This window comes from Equus przewalskii, chromosome 2 (assembly GCF_037783145.1).
Source record: "Equus przewalskii isolate Varuska chromosome 2, EquPr2, whole genome shotgun sequence".
NCBI lineage: Eukaryota > Metazoa > Chordata > Mammalia > Perissodactyla > Equidae > Equus > Equus przewalskii.
In genome coordinates, this window is record NC_091832.1 from 5516589 (window position 1) to 5530865 (window position 14277).

Sequence of the window (14277 nt, forward strand, 5' to 3'; positions counted from 1 at the left end):
AGGCTTGACTGTTCCTTTCATTTTTTCTATTCTGCCCAGAGACCTGGCGGCTCAGCTCTCTCCGGCTCAGCTCAGCTCTTGACAGGCAGGAGGAAGGGGAAGGGCAAAAGGGGCTGGCAGTTGAGTCGATCTGCCTTTTAATGAGCCTTCTCCAGAGCCCCACCCAATGTTTTATGCTTATTTCTTATTGGTCAGAACCATATCACATGGTCACCCCTAGCTGCAAGGGACGCTGGGAAATGCTCTTTAGCTGGGCACGGTGCCAGCCTGAGTGAAACCAGAATGGGCTTTAGATAGGTAACTGTTACATCTTGGAACCCCTACTTTAAGAAAAGTTAACGGATGGTGGTTTGTCCATTTTGATTTCACTGGTTGGCACTGTATCTTATATGGAATCATAAGAATTGAGAGAAAAGAATTCTGGGAAGATGGCAGTAGCATTTTTTTATTTCCCTGAATTCCCCCCGTAAAAATGGAGGCACTGGGATAGCAAAGCAAAAATCTGTGGACATCTACAACAAACAGGGTGACAAGATGGCACCACAAACCCAACATTCAAGTAGGTGGAGACCACTGGCAGCTCAAAGACTTGCATGGTATCGGCATTTTTGTGGAAAGCAGCAGAGGGAAGCAACAGTGTGTCTAAGAAATCAAAAAAGAAGAGAACCCCACAATAGCCAACAGGTACTCCCGGAAAGTACAGTGGACCAACAGGAGGACAGCTGCTGGAACTGGGGGAGTTTTGCACACGCAGTTTACAGCTGATGAAGCAAGGGGCCCAAAGTAAGGTCTGAAGAAGCTGGGGCAGCCCAGGCCCTGGGCACTCTCAAAGCCAGCCACAGTGTCTTCCCGGGACACCAGCGTAGAAAGTGCAGGGAACAGAGCACCGGTAGGGTGGGCCAGCGATGTTTGGGGCGAAGGACAGGGGAGTCCAGATGAGGGCGGGGAGGGGAACAGAGCCAGGAGGTCTCAGAACCTATGAAGCCGTATTTCTGAACACTCGTGAAAACAGAAAGGGAAGCTGTGAAGCCTTGAATTTCGCAAAGCTGTCCTAGCTCCCCCTCCCCCTAAGAGCGTGCAGGAAGACTAATTTCATGTAAATGAGCAACAGAAAGCACTGCACCCACATCTCACAATGAAGTTATTATAAGAAAAATGAGAACAGGGAGCAGAACAACATCCCTAATGAAATGAAAGCATTCCAGAAAGACAGGCCCACAAACCCAGACAAAACCATAACTTAATATTTCAAAATGAGCTAGAGTAAATTAGGGAAATAATACAAGATATGAAAGAAAAGCACAAATCAGAATTAGAAATCAGAAATTAGGTAATCTAACTTAGGAAAGAAGTAGAAAAAAAATAGAAAACTCATTTCACAAATGAAGACTGGAGTAGAAGGAATATAGTTTTTGCACAACAGATAATGCCTTAAGGGAATAAAAACTGAAAAGAAGGAAAAAATTTAAATTCTAGAATGAATAAAGAGAAATCAAAGAATTCAAGAAAAAAACAACAAATATAGAGGACGGGCCAAAAAAGATCTAATGGGATATTATATGTGTCCCTGAAGAAGAAAAAAATAACGAGGCAACAGAGGAGAATAAATACACAAAACTAGAATTAAAAAAACACTTTCCTGAAAAAAAAATTAAAAAGACTTGAGACTGCATATAGAAAAGGCACACCTCCCAAATAGGGAAATCAACCCGGATCAACACTGAGACATATTCTAGTAAAATTAGTGAATTTTAAAGAAAAAATATTTGGGGCATCCAGCCTAAAAGACAAATTCACTTATAAGGGGAAGAAAGTCTGTCATCAGACTCTCCAATAACAGCACTTTCGGTCAGAAGCCTGTAGACTAACGACGTGGCTAAGATATGCAGACACAGGAAAGGTGAGCTAAGGATTTCGCAGCCAGCTGAACTGACTTTCAGGTGTCAAGGTCACAAACAAAATGTTATGTACATGGAAGTGCACAGGGAGTGTTCTCAGGAGACCTTTCGGAGGCATCCTCTAGGGAATAGACTTGAGACAGCCCAAATGACTGGTGAGACGTTGACAGAACCGGTGCTGAGCCCTCAGAATCTATTTACTTGCAGAACTAGGAATAAATGATGGTTATAAGGGAGAGAATATAGTTTATAATGATTATGTGCCTTGAATAAATATACAGGATGACTAACAAAAATGGAAGGAGAACAGGAAGAACATTTAAAAGGCAGAATGAGCTTGCTGATTACCTCATAGTTATTAACCAGCAGTAAAAGAATATTGCCTCAAATCAGATGCTGGAGAAGAAGAGGAGGAGGAAGTTACTAGATAATGTCAATGTTGTTCATAAGAGGGAAACAATTGACAATAATCGCCCTCCCCAGATAGAGGGGATTAAAGATGTTACATAAAGGAAATAAAACAAAAGTACAAATATTTGTAAATACTAAAACAAAAAAATGGAGAGAACAAGCAAAGAGACCATACAGTGAAAAACTACTTCTATAAAAGACTTGAAATGTTCAAGCAGATGTAGGTGTGAATCCCTGCTTCACTTCACCTCTCTCTGCTCGGCCTCCTCTGTAAAAGATTATGTGTGTGTATGTATAATCAATTGTGAAGGGCAAGTGTGAGAATTAAATTTATGTGATACGATTTCCAGGGTCCAATATATAATAATGTTCAACCAAAGCAAAATCTCTAGCTTCTCAGCCAGGGAGGGGCAGAGCCAGGCCTTGAGAGCAGGACTGTCTGGCTCCAAAGCCTGCCCTTCTCTGCTGTGCACCTCGAGGCGGGCTGTGTCCACGAGTGGGGGGATTACAGGATTTTCAGAAGGAGAGATTCGACAGGAAAGGCTTCATGGAAGACGTGGCGTTGGAAGACATGCGAGTCTGGCTGAAGCAGAGGCATGAAGGAGAAGCAAACAAGATGTGTTGGTGAGGAAGCGAGGGGTCAGTAGGCAGATCTTAGGCCCGTACTCACCCTTTTTCCAAGGATGACTTACAAACTGAAAACTGATAACCAGCCGTGCTGGATGCATTAGTTGAGAGTCTGGTTCAGGACAGTGAGTGTCTGGAGATGGGGCCTGTACCCTAGGCAGGAAGGTCCTGATGGCAGGGACTCTGCTCCGACGGACCCACACAGCGCCTGGCCCATGGGATTGCTGCGTAACTTCTGGTGGGGCGAATTAATAAGGTAATACATCGAACATAAAACAAAGTTTTTCAAGGACTTTTCAGGCCCTCCTCAGGTAGCTGCATCTATTATCTCACTATTTGTGTCATTCGGGATCGGTGAGATTATTCTATAACATACAACTCCAGAATATCAGTAATTTCAAACAACCAAGTTTTATTTCTCGCTCACGTTGCGAGTCCATCACAGATTGGCGGGGAACTCCTGTTCACTGTCGTTGCTCAGGCCCCGGGTTGACGAGCAGCTGCCATCTCAGATGTTGTTGGGCGCTGGGCCAGAGGAAAAGGGAGCTCTGGAGGGCCTCCCAGTGGCAATGATATCTCCACCTGTAAGTGACACGTGTCACTTCTGCTCACAATTCATTGGCTGAAACTGTCACACGGCCATACCTACCTTCAAGGGGGACCATGAAGTGCAAGCCTGTTATGTGCCAGAAAGCAGAGAGCGGGAAATACTTGGTGAACAGTATTAATGACCATCACACTATTTGGAAGGTAGATAATGGGCTCAATTCAGACAGGTAGAAAAAAGAATGAACAGTGTTCACTGCCGTCCGCCTTTTTACAGTTGAAGGGGCTGATGCGCTAAGCGGTTGAGTTCCTCGCTCACGCTAACCTGCTATGAAGCAGGAAGCTGGATTCAAATCTGCATTTGTCTGGCTCCAAAGCCTCTACCTCTTGCCTCCCGGGCCCTTGCGTGTTCACAAAAACTTCTGGTCCTGCCTCTTCCTCATGTGCTTAAAGACGAGGCACCTACTAGCCTCACCCTCACCCACAGATTTCATTTCACTGTCTGTGTCATTGGCGGAAGGTTAAATGAGACTTTGTAAACAACCTAGGCCGGTTTAAAAGGGAGAAAAAGGGGCTGCTCTGGGGCCAAGTGATTAAAGTTCCATGCGCTCTGCTTTGGTGGCCCAGGGTTCGCAGGTGTGGATCTGGGCGTGGACCTACTCCACTCATCAGCCACGCTGTGGATGCATCCCACATACAAAGTAGAGGAAGACTGACACAGATGTTAGCTCAGGGACCATCTTCCTCAAGCAAAAAAATAAAAAGAGAGGAATATTGGTAAAGAATGTTAGCTCAGAAGAAAATAAAAAGGGAGAAAAACCCATTTCTGAAATCTAGCTTACAACATTTCGCTTGTACTATGTGGATTTTCCCTCAAGGATCTCACTCTGTCTTCATTGCTCTTTCTTTTGAAATCTGACCCCCAAGAAAGAGGCAGTGGAGGCCAGCCCCAGCAAACAGCCAGCAAGAGGTGCAGCCCGGCTCCAGGGAGGGGGCATCAGAGGAGAAAGGAGGACGCTGCGCCTTAAAAGTTTGGGGGATCTTTCGAATTCTTCCCCAAGGCTTGGAGTTTGGTTAAAAAGAAAAAAGGACTTAGGTTAATCCTGGGGGCTATGTGTTCTCTACGCCCCCGCTAGGAAATAGCATCCAAGTGTTTTCAATTTATTTTTTGCTTGACTCATCAAAATACTGTTGCACAAGAGACTGGATGTCCAAGGAGCTGTATTTCAAAATAAATGTCTTTTATTTTGCCTTTGGAAATGGCTAATCACATTTTCTCAAGACTCAGCAGCCTTCTCTCCTGGAAGGACTGAATTTGATACTAAACTGGTTACAGATGGGGAGAAAGAAGGGTTATTTGCCACCACCACCCCTTAATATTTTTCAGGGTATATGATGCTCAGCACTATACAATAAGTGAAAGTTTTAAAATAAAACTTTAGGAAAATGATGGCTCATATTAAAATATTAGGACAATTTGAGAAAAAGTAATTCCCACATCCCTGTACCTTGTTGGGAGAGAGTGGTGGTTTAAAACGCAAGTCCAAGTTCTTCAGGGGCTCCCATTATCCACATGTTAGATCTTCTTTGCCTATCTTCTCTATTTGTTGCTTTTTAAAAAATCCTTTCTGGGGCTGGCCTGGTGGCATACTGGTTAAGTTCTCACACTCCGCTTTGGCAGCCTGGGGCCCACAGGTTTGGATCCTGTGCATGGACCTACACACTGCTCATCAAGCCATGCTGTGGCAGTGTCCTACAGACACAATAGAGGAATATTGGCACAGATGTTAGCTCAGGGACAATCTTCTTCACCAAAAAATCCCCACCAAACAACCTTTGTTTCTTTCTTTCTTCTTTTTTTTATTAAAAAAAGTCTTTCCTTTGTTATGGCATTACTGTTGTTTCTTTGTTCTTGAGTTCCTTCTAGTTCAACCTTCCTTTTCAGAATGATTTTTTCTTTGTTTCTATTTCTTCTTAGAGTCCTATCTCATAATTTCTGAGTTTTTCTACTACTAATTGGTATTGTTCTTTCATATTTCATATTATTTTTCTTAACTTATTTTATTCCGTTTTGAAGGATTAGGTTATGGTTTCATCTATTTAGTGCTCTTGTCTTTCTAGCATGCTTTCCTTGTTTATAGCAACGCCTCTTACACAAGCTGAGAAAGACACAGTGACTTTCTAAGATCCTACAGTTCCTAAGTGGTAGAGCAGACATTCACACTCACATTTATGTGACTCCAAAGCCTGTAATGTTTCTGCTGATAACATTTATCGTATATTGAAAGCCTACTGTGTGGTGAGAATTTACAAACAAAACCTCATTCAATACAACACCTTGCAAGATGATTTTCTTATTGATGAGGAAGCTAAGGCTCAGAGAGCAACTGCAGGTGGTTTTGGGCATGTGTGGTGGTTTCCACAGCTGCAGGGTTCGAGTTCCTCAGTTCCCGCTCAGCAGCGATACTGTGGTCCTACTAGCAGCAGTGGCACTACCCCAGCAGCTCAGCATCAATTGTGGGTTCAGGGGCAGAAGCAGCAGCATCTTCCCCATATTTGGGTAATAACTCCTTTCTCCCTTTTGCTACTACAACCCCATTCTTTCTCCCCTATGCTCTTTCAGCTCTTCCAATACTTTGGTTATCAATTTCTTGCATTAAATCCTTATTTGATTTAGATAGCAAAGTTTGTTTTCCTGAATAGACATTGTCTGATGTAGTTATTTTCTTCCATTCATTCATTCTTTTGTACATTTAACAAACATTTATTGACTACCTGCTAATGTTAAGGGCATTTTGGAAACAATGATAAACAAGACAGACAAAGCCCCTGCCCTTGTGAAGCTTGTATACTTGTGGGAAGACAGACAATAAATAAGTAACTACACAGGATGATTTCAAATTGCGGTAAGCGCTTTAAAATTCAAGTGGCTTAAACAATAAATATTCGTCTCTCTTGTGTAAATGAAGTCAGGAGGTAAAGGTAGGTAGCCCCAGACTGGTTGCTTCAAGTAAGCAAGTCTCCCTTTAGCTCAGCACTTGATTTTATCTAGAGCATGACCCTCTTCCTGTGGTTCAATATGGCGCTAGAGCTCAGGCAACACAAGTTCCACACAGCTGGATGGAGGAAGGGAGGTGGGAGGGGCAAAGAACACGCAAGCCCTCTTTAAGGGGCGATTCTGAGAAGCTGCTGTGCAATACTTTATTGGCCTGAACTCAGTCACCTGCTTCCATCTAGCTGCAAGAGAGACTGGAGAATGTAGCCACACATCCAGTTAAAATTAGGGATTCTATTACTAAGAAAGAAGGGGAGAATAGATACTGGGCGGACAACTAGTAGTTTCTACCAAAGGAACTAAACAAGGTGATCTGCTTGCAAGTCACCTGAGGTGTGTTTATGGACACTCATTTAGAAAGATCTTCATCTTTCTCACCACCAGATGGAAGGTTTCTTCATGGCGGACACTTGACCTACCTTTGTTTTCTGTTTGTCCTGCAATGCTTCAGACACAATTGGTATGAACATGCTTTTGGAAGTGAATGTGATATAATCTTAAAGCAACTCAGGAAACCATTATTAGCAAACACTGCAGAGCAGTATGTGTGATCTGTTTCTCTCACTAGACTGTGAGCGCCTTCAGAGCCCGTAAATCGCTGAACCTCTCTCTCTGTCTTTCTAGACTACTGAGTGTTGACTGTCTGTGACTGGGTATTACAAGGTGTTAGCAGTATGCCCCCAGGGATCTCACTGAGGCCTAACACAATAGGAAGATTTCATCAAGTGGGACTCAGGTGGTGAAAAGCCTTTGTTCTCACTGGCAGGAAATTAATGACAATCAGTATTTGCATAGCATTTTATCACAGGTTCACAGCATCACTGGATGCCATCTTTATTGTTATCCTTTTTTTATATATGAAGAAATGGAGGTTGAGAGAGAGTCAAGAGATTCCACTTAGCAAGTGGCAGAGTTGGAACGAGAAACTAGTTCTTACGAAACCAGATGCTCCTATAGGGAAACAGATTTTTCCATTTCAGTAAAATTAGTGAGTAACTTTGTGGAGAGGGCCACGGAATCTTTTGATTTCACTTTCAGGCGGTCGATAAAGTGAAATCAAGAGAAATGAGGGCGAATCATTTTGCCAGATCTGTCAAAGTGCAGAATTCCGATCAACCAACCCTGCGACTAATATCGGCTTTATAAACACTACGATTCCCACCATGCTTCACGGTACCTCTGGGAAGACTTCCACTCCCAGCATGCTGTACGCTGGAACTCCGAGTCCCAGAATGCAACGCTCCTCCTCGCGCCCAGAAGGCCGTCGAAACTACAGTTCCCAGCATGCAGCGCCGCCCCCAGTTTCTGGAGCCCCGCTGGACCCTGCTTCGGAGAGACCTTTTGGACTCCAGAGGGCGGGTCCTGGGGTCCACGTTCCCTTGGGGGCACGTGTCTGCAGGGCAGTGCTGGCCCGTCCGGCCTGTCCAGACGAAGCATCGAAGGAATGGGTTGGGACCTGGGCCGGGCTTTGCTCAGGCAGCGTTTGAGGCAGCCCCAACGGGGTCCTCCTGGGACTTTCCTCCCTTTGAACTGCGGTGGCGGGCGGGCTTCCCGTCGCCTGCTCCCCGCAGAGCAGGGGCTGCCATCACCATGGCCACGGCTGTGAGTCGGCCTTGCGCCGGCGGGTCGCGGGATATTCTGTGGCGCGTGAGTCTTGCGCGCATCGTGGCGCGTTCTCGGCCGCTTCGGGGGTCGGGCTGGCCGGGCGCCTACGGCGCGTGCGCGCAGGGCGTTGGATGGCCGGCTCGAGGGGAGCGCGTGGGGAGCATGTGGGGAGCGCCTGGGGAGGGGGCGGCGTGACACCCTGGTTGCAGGTTGTAGGGAGTGGGCTGAGGGGAAGCTGGCTGCGGGATGTGTGTGTGCGCGGGACGTCCCAGGGCAAGCTCGTTACGGGATGAGAAAGGATTCCGGAGGGGACTGGTGCGACTGAGAGGGATGACCTGCATGGAACTGTGCAGGGAATGGGGAAGAGGTTTATGCAGGAGTGGTGTACCTAGAGGGGGCAAAATAACTTGGTGATTCCCTGGGATAAGAAGTGGCAAGGGGTGTCCAGAATGGGAAAGAAAGTGGCGTGGCCTTAGCAGAGGCTGGGGTTGGGACTAGGTAAGCGGGACAGGTATTCTTTGTAGGTTAGAGGCGTGTATGCACTGTGGGGCTGAGAGGAGGAGACACTTCTGTTGAAGCTGCATCCACAGTTCTGCATCCATTCTGTGGAGGGCAAAGGGAAATTGTAACACACGCCAGCGGCACTGCCCTCTACCCTGTATCCCAAGCTAAAAACTTTTGAGTCCTTAAGTCTTACATATTCTTTACCACCTATGTTATCAATCACCAGTGTCCTGCAGATTGTACTTTAGAAATGTGGCTGCAATTTGTTTCCTTTCCGATTGTCACTGCCTTCCTGCAGACGCTGACTGTAATCTTTGACTTGGGCAGTCTCGGTGGCCTGCCTCCTAACTGCTTCCTGTCTGGGTCTTGTCCCTTCTGATCCGTCTTCATCATAGGCACCTTACAAACACACGGCTGTTTTACCTTCCAGAACAAACCCGTTTGTCACTTTCATGCTTAAAACCCCTCAGTATCTCTTCTTATATTCACTTATTCAACCATAAATCCTGTTTACGAGTTCTGAGTATGATAGGCACTGGTGCTTCAGACATGAATGAGATGCAGTAAGTTGCCCCAAAAGGAGTGCATATCTAATAATTGTAAACACAATTACAGTATGCAGATGGTTCCCCTAAAACATATACAGCTTTTAGATACTGACATATCTATCAATTAAACCTAGAGAGACAAGTAGAAGTTGCTGTAAAACATACTTGTAAAACTAGATAAGACCATCCCTCCCCCTCCCCCAATGTGTGATGTTTAATGTGGCGCCTGACTTTGGACTAACAGGAGCATCAGTTCACTGATATAAGATTCCGTAGCAGTATGTAATGTTATTCATAGTGGTAACCATTGGAGTTTATATATAGGTGCATGAGCAGTGATGTGAGTGTAAACATTAGTGATTCGCATCTGTATGAAGAGATGGGATTTGCATAACTGAAATAGTTTAACTGGCTTCACAATTGAGGTTTTGTTGGTTTACTTGTAGGTCTTGGGCTGGAGGATAGTCTCAAGCATTGTCTGGTCAGTGCTGCTGCTCCCCATCTGTACCACAGTGTTTATCATCCTCAGCAGCATTGATTTATTTCATCCTATACAGTGGCTGTCTGGTAAGTGATAGTCAGTTTGGAAAAAACAAATTTACACGACCTGCTCCTCAGCATAAAAATTGCGTTGTTTCAAATAGTTCATTTTTAATTACTGCCCTTTACTTCAAGGTAGTCTTAAAGCATGGCCTTCCTAACTAAGCCACCTTTTCCTTATGTAATAAGATTAGTAAACCCGTCAGAGACTTTGTCACATCAGAAGACCACATAAATGAAAACTTAAGCTTTGTTTCTCTTTTCTTTTTGACAGCTTTATTGAGATTGTCTTCTTAAGGAAGAGAGTTATTTTATTTAAAAATTGTGGATAGAAAATATGACATGTATCTCTTTAAAAAACCTGTCTAAGATTAAGAATACTTCATTTCTATATTGTGGCTAATAAGAAAGAAAGATGAGAAGAAGAAAAGGAGGAAAGTTAAAGACTAAGGAATGTAGAGTTAAGTGCAAAGATTGGTGAGGAGGAAAAGATTGGAGCAGGCTGAATACTTCTCAGAATCCTTGGAGACAAAATAAAATTACTAAATTCATTAAAGTATAAACTATTTTATGTTAACTAAGAATAGCTACCAATTATTGCTGTCTTCGGTGTGCCAGGCCCCCTGCTAAGCTCCTTAGGTGTCTTACCTCTTATCTTCTTACAACCCTGTATGGTAAAGAGGTGTTATCCCTCCTTTATTTTACTTTTCCTCCCAAAGCCCCAGGACACAGTTGGATATCCTAGTTGTAAGTCCTTCCAGCTCTGCTACGTGAGCTGCCGCCACAGCACGACTGCTGACAGAGGGCTGCTGTGCCTCTGCGCCTGGGAACCGAACCCAGGCCGCCAAGGCAGAGCGCAGCGAACTGTAATAACCACCAGGCCGTCAGGGCTGGCCCTGTCCCTGCTTTATAAATGGGGAACCTGAGAGTCAGGTGGTCAGTCTGTGCAGAGACGCGCAGCTAGTGAGGAACTGAGCTAGGACTTGAACACTGGTCTCTGACTTCAAAGCCTGTGTTTTTCTAGTATGCCCACACTAGAATTAAAAAATGGAAAAAGAGAAGTGTTGCCAAAATAAGTTTTGAAGTCTTTAAAGTCTTTCTTAAGACTAAGAAGCGCAAATACTTTTGAAATTCTTTTATTTCCCTCTCAACAGTAGTAACAGTAAATTTCTTTTCTTTGGAAAGTGGGAAGTGTGGTGTTAATTTTTCAGAGGAAAATGCCAGTTTTCAATTAGTTAGAAGCTTTACCTTGTGGCCTTTGGAGATGCTGCTGCTGAAGAATGAAAGTCACGTTCAGTTTTTTCTTGAGACGTATCAGCCACTTCTTGGATGGGTCCCACAGGTCGCATGAAAGTGAGCCCTGAGGCAGAGCGGGGATGGCAGGGACTTCTGTCACCGCCTTGCCCGAGTCTGCGTCACTCATTGGTCCTGGCTGTCTAGCCGCAGCCTCAGAAAATTCAGCATTGCCGTCTAGAGCCGTTACCAGTGGTTAAGAATTCACACTTCACAGAAGAACTTGTTGCCATTTCATGGCCAAGGGCTTTTTAACCCTAATAACACTTTCTCCCAGGCTAGGTTTGGTTTATGCCGTCTTTCTCCTCAAATGTTACTTGTCTTCTGCAACTTTTGCTTCATAAAGTCTTTTCAGAGAAATTGTACTCTTTCCTTACTTATTTCCAGTCATTTGAGTGAGTTCTTTCATCTTTTTAGCTCAGTATAATGCTTGGGTTTAATTGTGAATACTTAGTAAATATTTTTCATTAATTTTGGTCCATGAATTATGCTTCTAAAAATCATTGGTTTCATTATTGTCTTAGTCTATTCAGCAAACATGTCCTTGTTTTTATTCTCTTGTTCATGTTTTTAGGTATATACATATTTTAAACTTTGCCATATTTTTGAAATGGAATATTGATTGTTGAACTACTCTGAAGTGTAAATATGTTAGTATTTCACAGAGATATCATTTTTTTGTTTTTTAATTCAACTCATTTTGATGATTTATGGATTATGCTATTTTCAGAAATGTTACTTTTTTAGCTATAGGGGCTAATTGCATTTATTAAGAGATCTGAAAAATATTATTTACATTTTAAAAAGAAACATTGTTGGTTTATTACTAAATATGGTACCTCTCTGTTTCACATGATGAAATATGTTTGCATATGGCAGTATTTTGTCTGACGTTAACATCTGGGTTCTCTGAAAGAAATTCTGCTATAATTTTAAAAGACTTACAGCTTGGTCCAAATAGCTCACACCGTACTCCTTGAGTTGATGTCCTGTAGGACCTGTCAGCATGTATGAGTAAATTCTCAAAGAAAACATAACTTTTAAAATTAAAATTATAGTTTTGGTTCAGATCCTTTTTCTTTTTCAATATACTGAGTGTAACTGCATGACTGAATGAATTTACTAATTCGTCTCTCTTAAATGTTTCAGATTCCTTCAATGATCTATACAGTTCCTATGTAATCTTTTACCTTCTGCTGCTGTCAGTGGTAATAGTAATAATAAGTATTTTCAATCTGGAATTCTATACAGGTGAGTTTTCAAATGTTAACTGTCTTAACAAATATCTGAATTTATTTTACTAAGGGCAGACTCGGTGCGTTTTTACGTGGGTGTGTATAAGAGGCTGTGTTTTGTGTCAAAGTTTAAAAAATATATACAGAATCATATACTTTAGATGTCTTACCTTAAAATTTATTTAATGCTGGTTTCTCTGTTTTTAAAAAATATTTAGAACTCTTAGGACAAATATTATAAGATTCCACTTATATATATTAGGTACCTAGAGTATCAAACTCATGGACACAGAAAGGAGAGTGGTGGTTGCCAGGGTAGAGGGGAGGAGGGAACGGAATTGGTTAGAGGGGGCAGAGTTTCAGCTGAGGAAGGTGGAAGAGTCTGGAGGTGGATGGTGCTGATGGTCGTACAGCAATGTGAGTGTACTTATGCCACGGGGCTATACATTTGTGGTAAGCTGTATGTATATTTTACCACAATAAAAAATAACTTAGATCTTTTAATAGTTCACAGCTGGTATGAAAGTTGTGTTTCAGCACCTGTGTTATAAAAATAACTGCTTTATAGGGTAGGAGATCAGGGCCGGGTGGTTTCTCCATCCTTTTCAAATATAAAAGTCTGTAATTGTGTGGTTTTCCAAAAAATTTAAAATATTACATGTTTTTTCTGTTGAAGATTAGCCCTGAGCTAATGTCTGCTGCCAATCCTCCTCTTTTTGCTAAGGAAGGCTGGCCCTGAGCTAACATCCGTGCCCATTTTCCTCCACTTTATATGTGGGACGCCAACCACAGCATGGCTTTTGCCAAGTGGTGCCATGTCTGCACCCAGGATCTGAACTGATGAACCCCAGGCTGCTGAAGCAGAACGTGTGCACTTAACCACTGCGCCACTGGGCCGGCCCCTCAATAAGCCTTCTTTATGCATTTACTATGTGCCATGTATTGGGGGGACTAAGAGATAAATGTTGTGGTCTCATTTTTCCCCAGAGGATCACAGTTAATGGGGAGACAGACAGTAAACATCAAGTATATTCAAGTAGAACATACTGGCCATCATGGGAGTTTAGAGGAACGCCATTTACCCAGCATGGGGAGCTTCTGGATGAGATGATGCTTAAACCAAGCCTTGAAGGATGAATTGTATTAAGTACACAAAGAAGGGAAACGATGTGCTAGGGAAAAGGTATAGCGTATAAAAAGGCTTAGTGAAATGAGGTTTGGTGTATTCAGAGTATTTTAAGTCAGTCGCGCAGTTAGTAGGTCCTCCTGGGCCTTTCCGATGGGGCGGGAGAGGTGATGGCAGCCTCTTCCCCAAAGGGTAAGGCACCTGAGCCCTCTCCCTTTGTACCTAGTTTTCCGCCTCCCCACAATCTCTTTACTGGGCGGATATTAAAAGAAGATTGCAGAGGGCAGGGAACCCTGTGGTAGCTGTTTTCAAAGGTCAGCATCCCTCATCTTCTGCTCACACTCACCTCCCTCAGTTCATTTCCAGAAAGTTTTTTTGGACTATCAGAGAGGTATTAGGAATTCCCATGTAAGCATTTATTTTAATATTCAGTATTGTCGTTATGTACCTAGTTTGTGGTTTATTTTTCACAGATGGACTATATAGTGATAATTTCAAATGCTGAAATAAAGATAACTTGCTGGAGGGCAAGCACCATCTTTTTAAAATTATTATTATTATTTTTTTAAGATGTTATTTTTCCTTTTTCTCCCCAAAGCCCCTGGTACATAATTGTATATATGTATGTATATATGTATTTTTTAGTTGTGGGTCCTTCTAGTTGTGGCGTGTGGGATGCCACCTCAGCATGGCTTAATAAGTGGTGCCATGTCCGCATCCAGGATTCGAACCGGTGAAACCCTGGGCCGCCAAAGCGGAGTGTGTGAACTTAACCACTTGGCCACGGGGCCAGCCGCTGTTATTTGTTCTTTTATGGCACTTACAAGAGTGCCAGCGTAGGCACTATTTGAGCTATCAGGAAATTTTAATTAAAAAGAACTGAAAATTG

General features: G+C 43.3%; 1 protein-coding gene across 7 annotated transcripts in view; it reads left to right on the plus strand.

Moving 5' to 3' along the window:
• The first annotated feature begins 5438 nt into the window (after positions 1-5438).
• The window catches only part of NDC1 (NDC1 transmembrane nucleoporin), a 49026-nt gene continuing 40187 nt past the window's right edge, over positions 5439-14277 (plus strand). For 4 of the 7 annotated variants that reach the window (XM_008536579.2, XM_008536580.2, XM_070609532.1 and 1 more), the window contains exons 1-3: positions 5439-8184; positions 9641-9761; positions 12177-12278. In XM_008536579.2, the coding sequence (XP_008534801.2) occupies positions 7822-8184; positions 9641-9761; positions 12177-12278 (586 nt within the window). In that variant the 5' untranslated portion in view covers positions 5439-7821. The remainder of the gene's footprint in view (positions 8185-9640; positions 9762-12176; positions 12279-14277) is intronic. The other 3 variants (XM_070609529.1, XM_070609530.1, XM_070609533.1) reach the window with 2 other exon arrangements.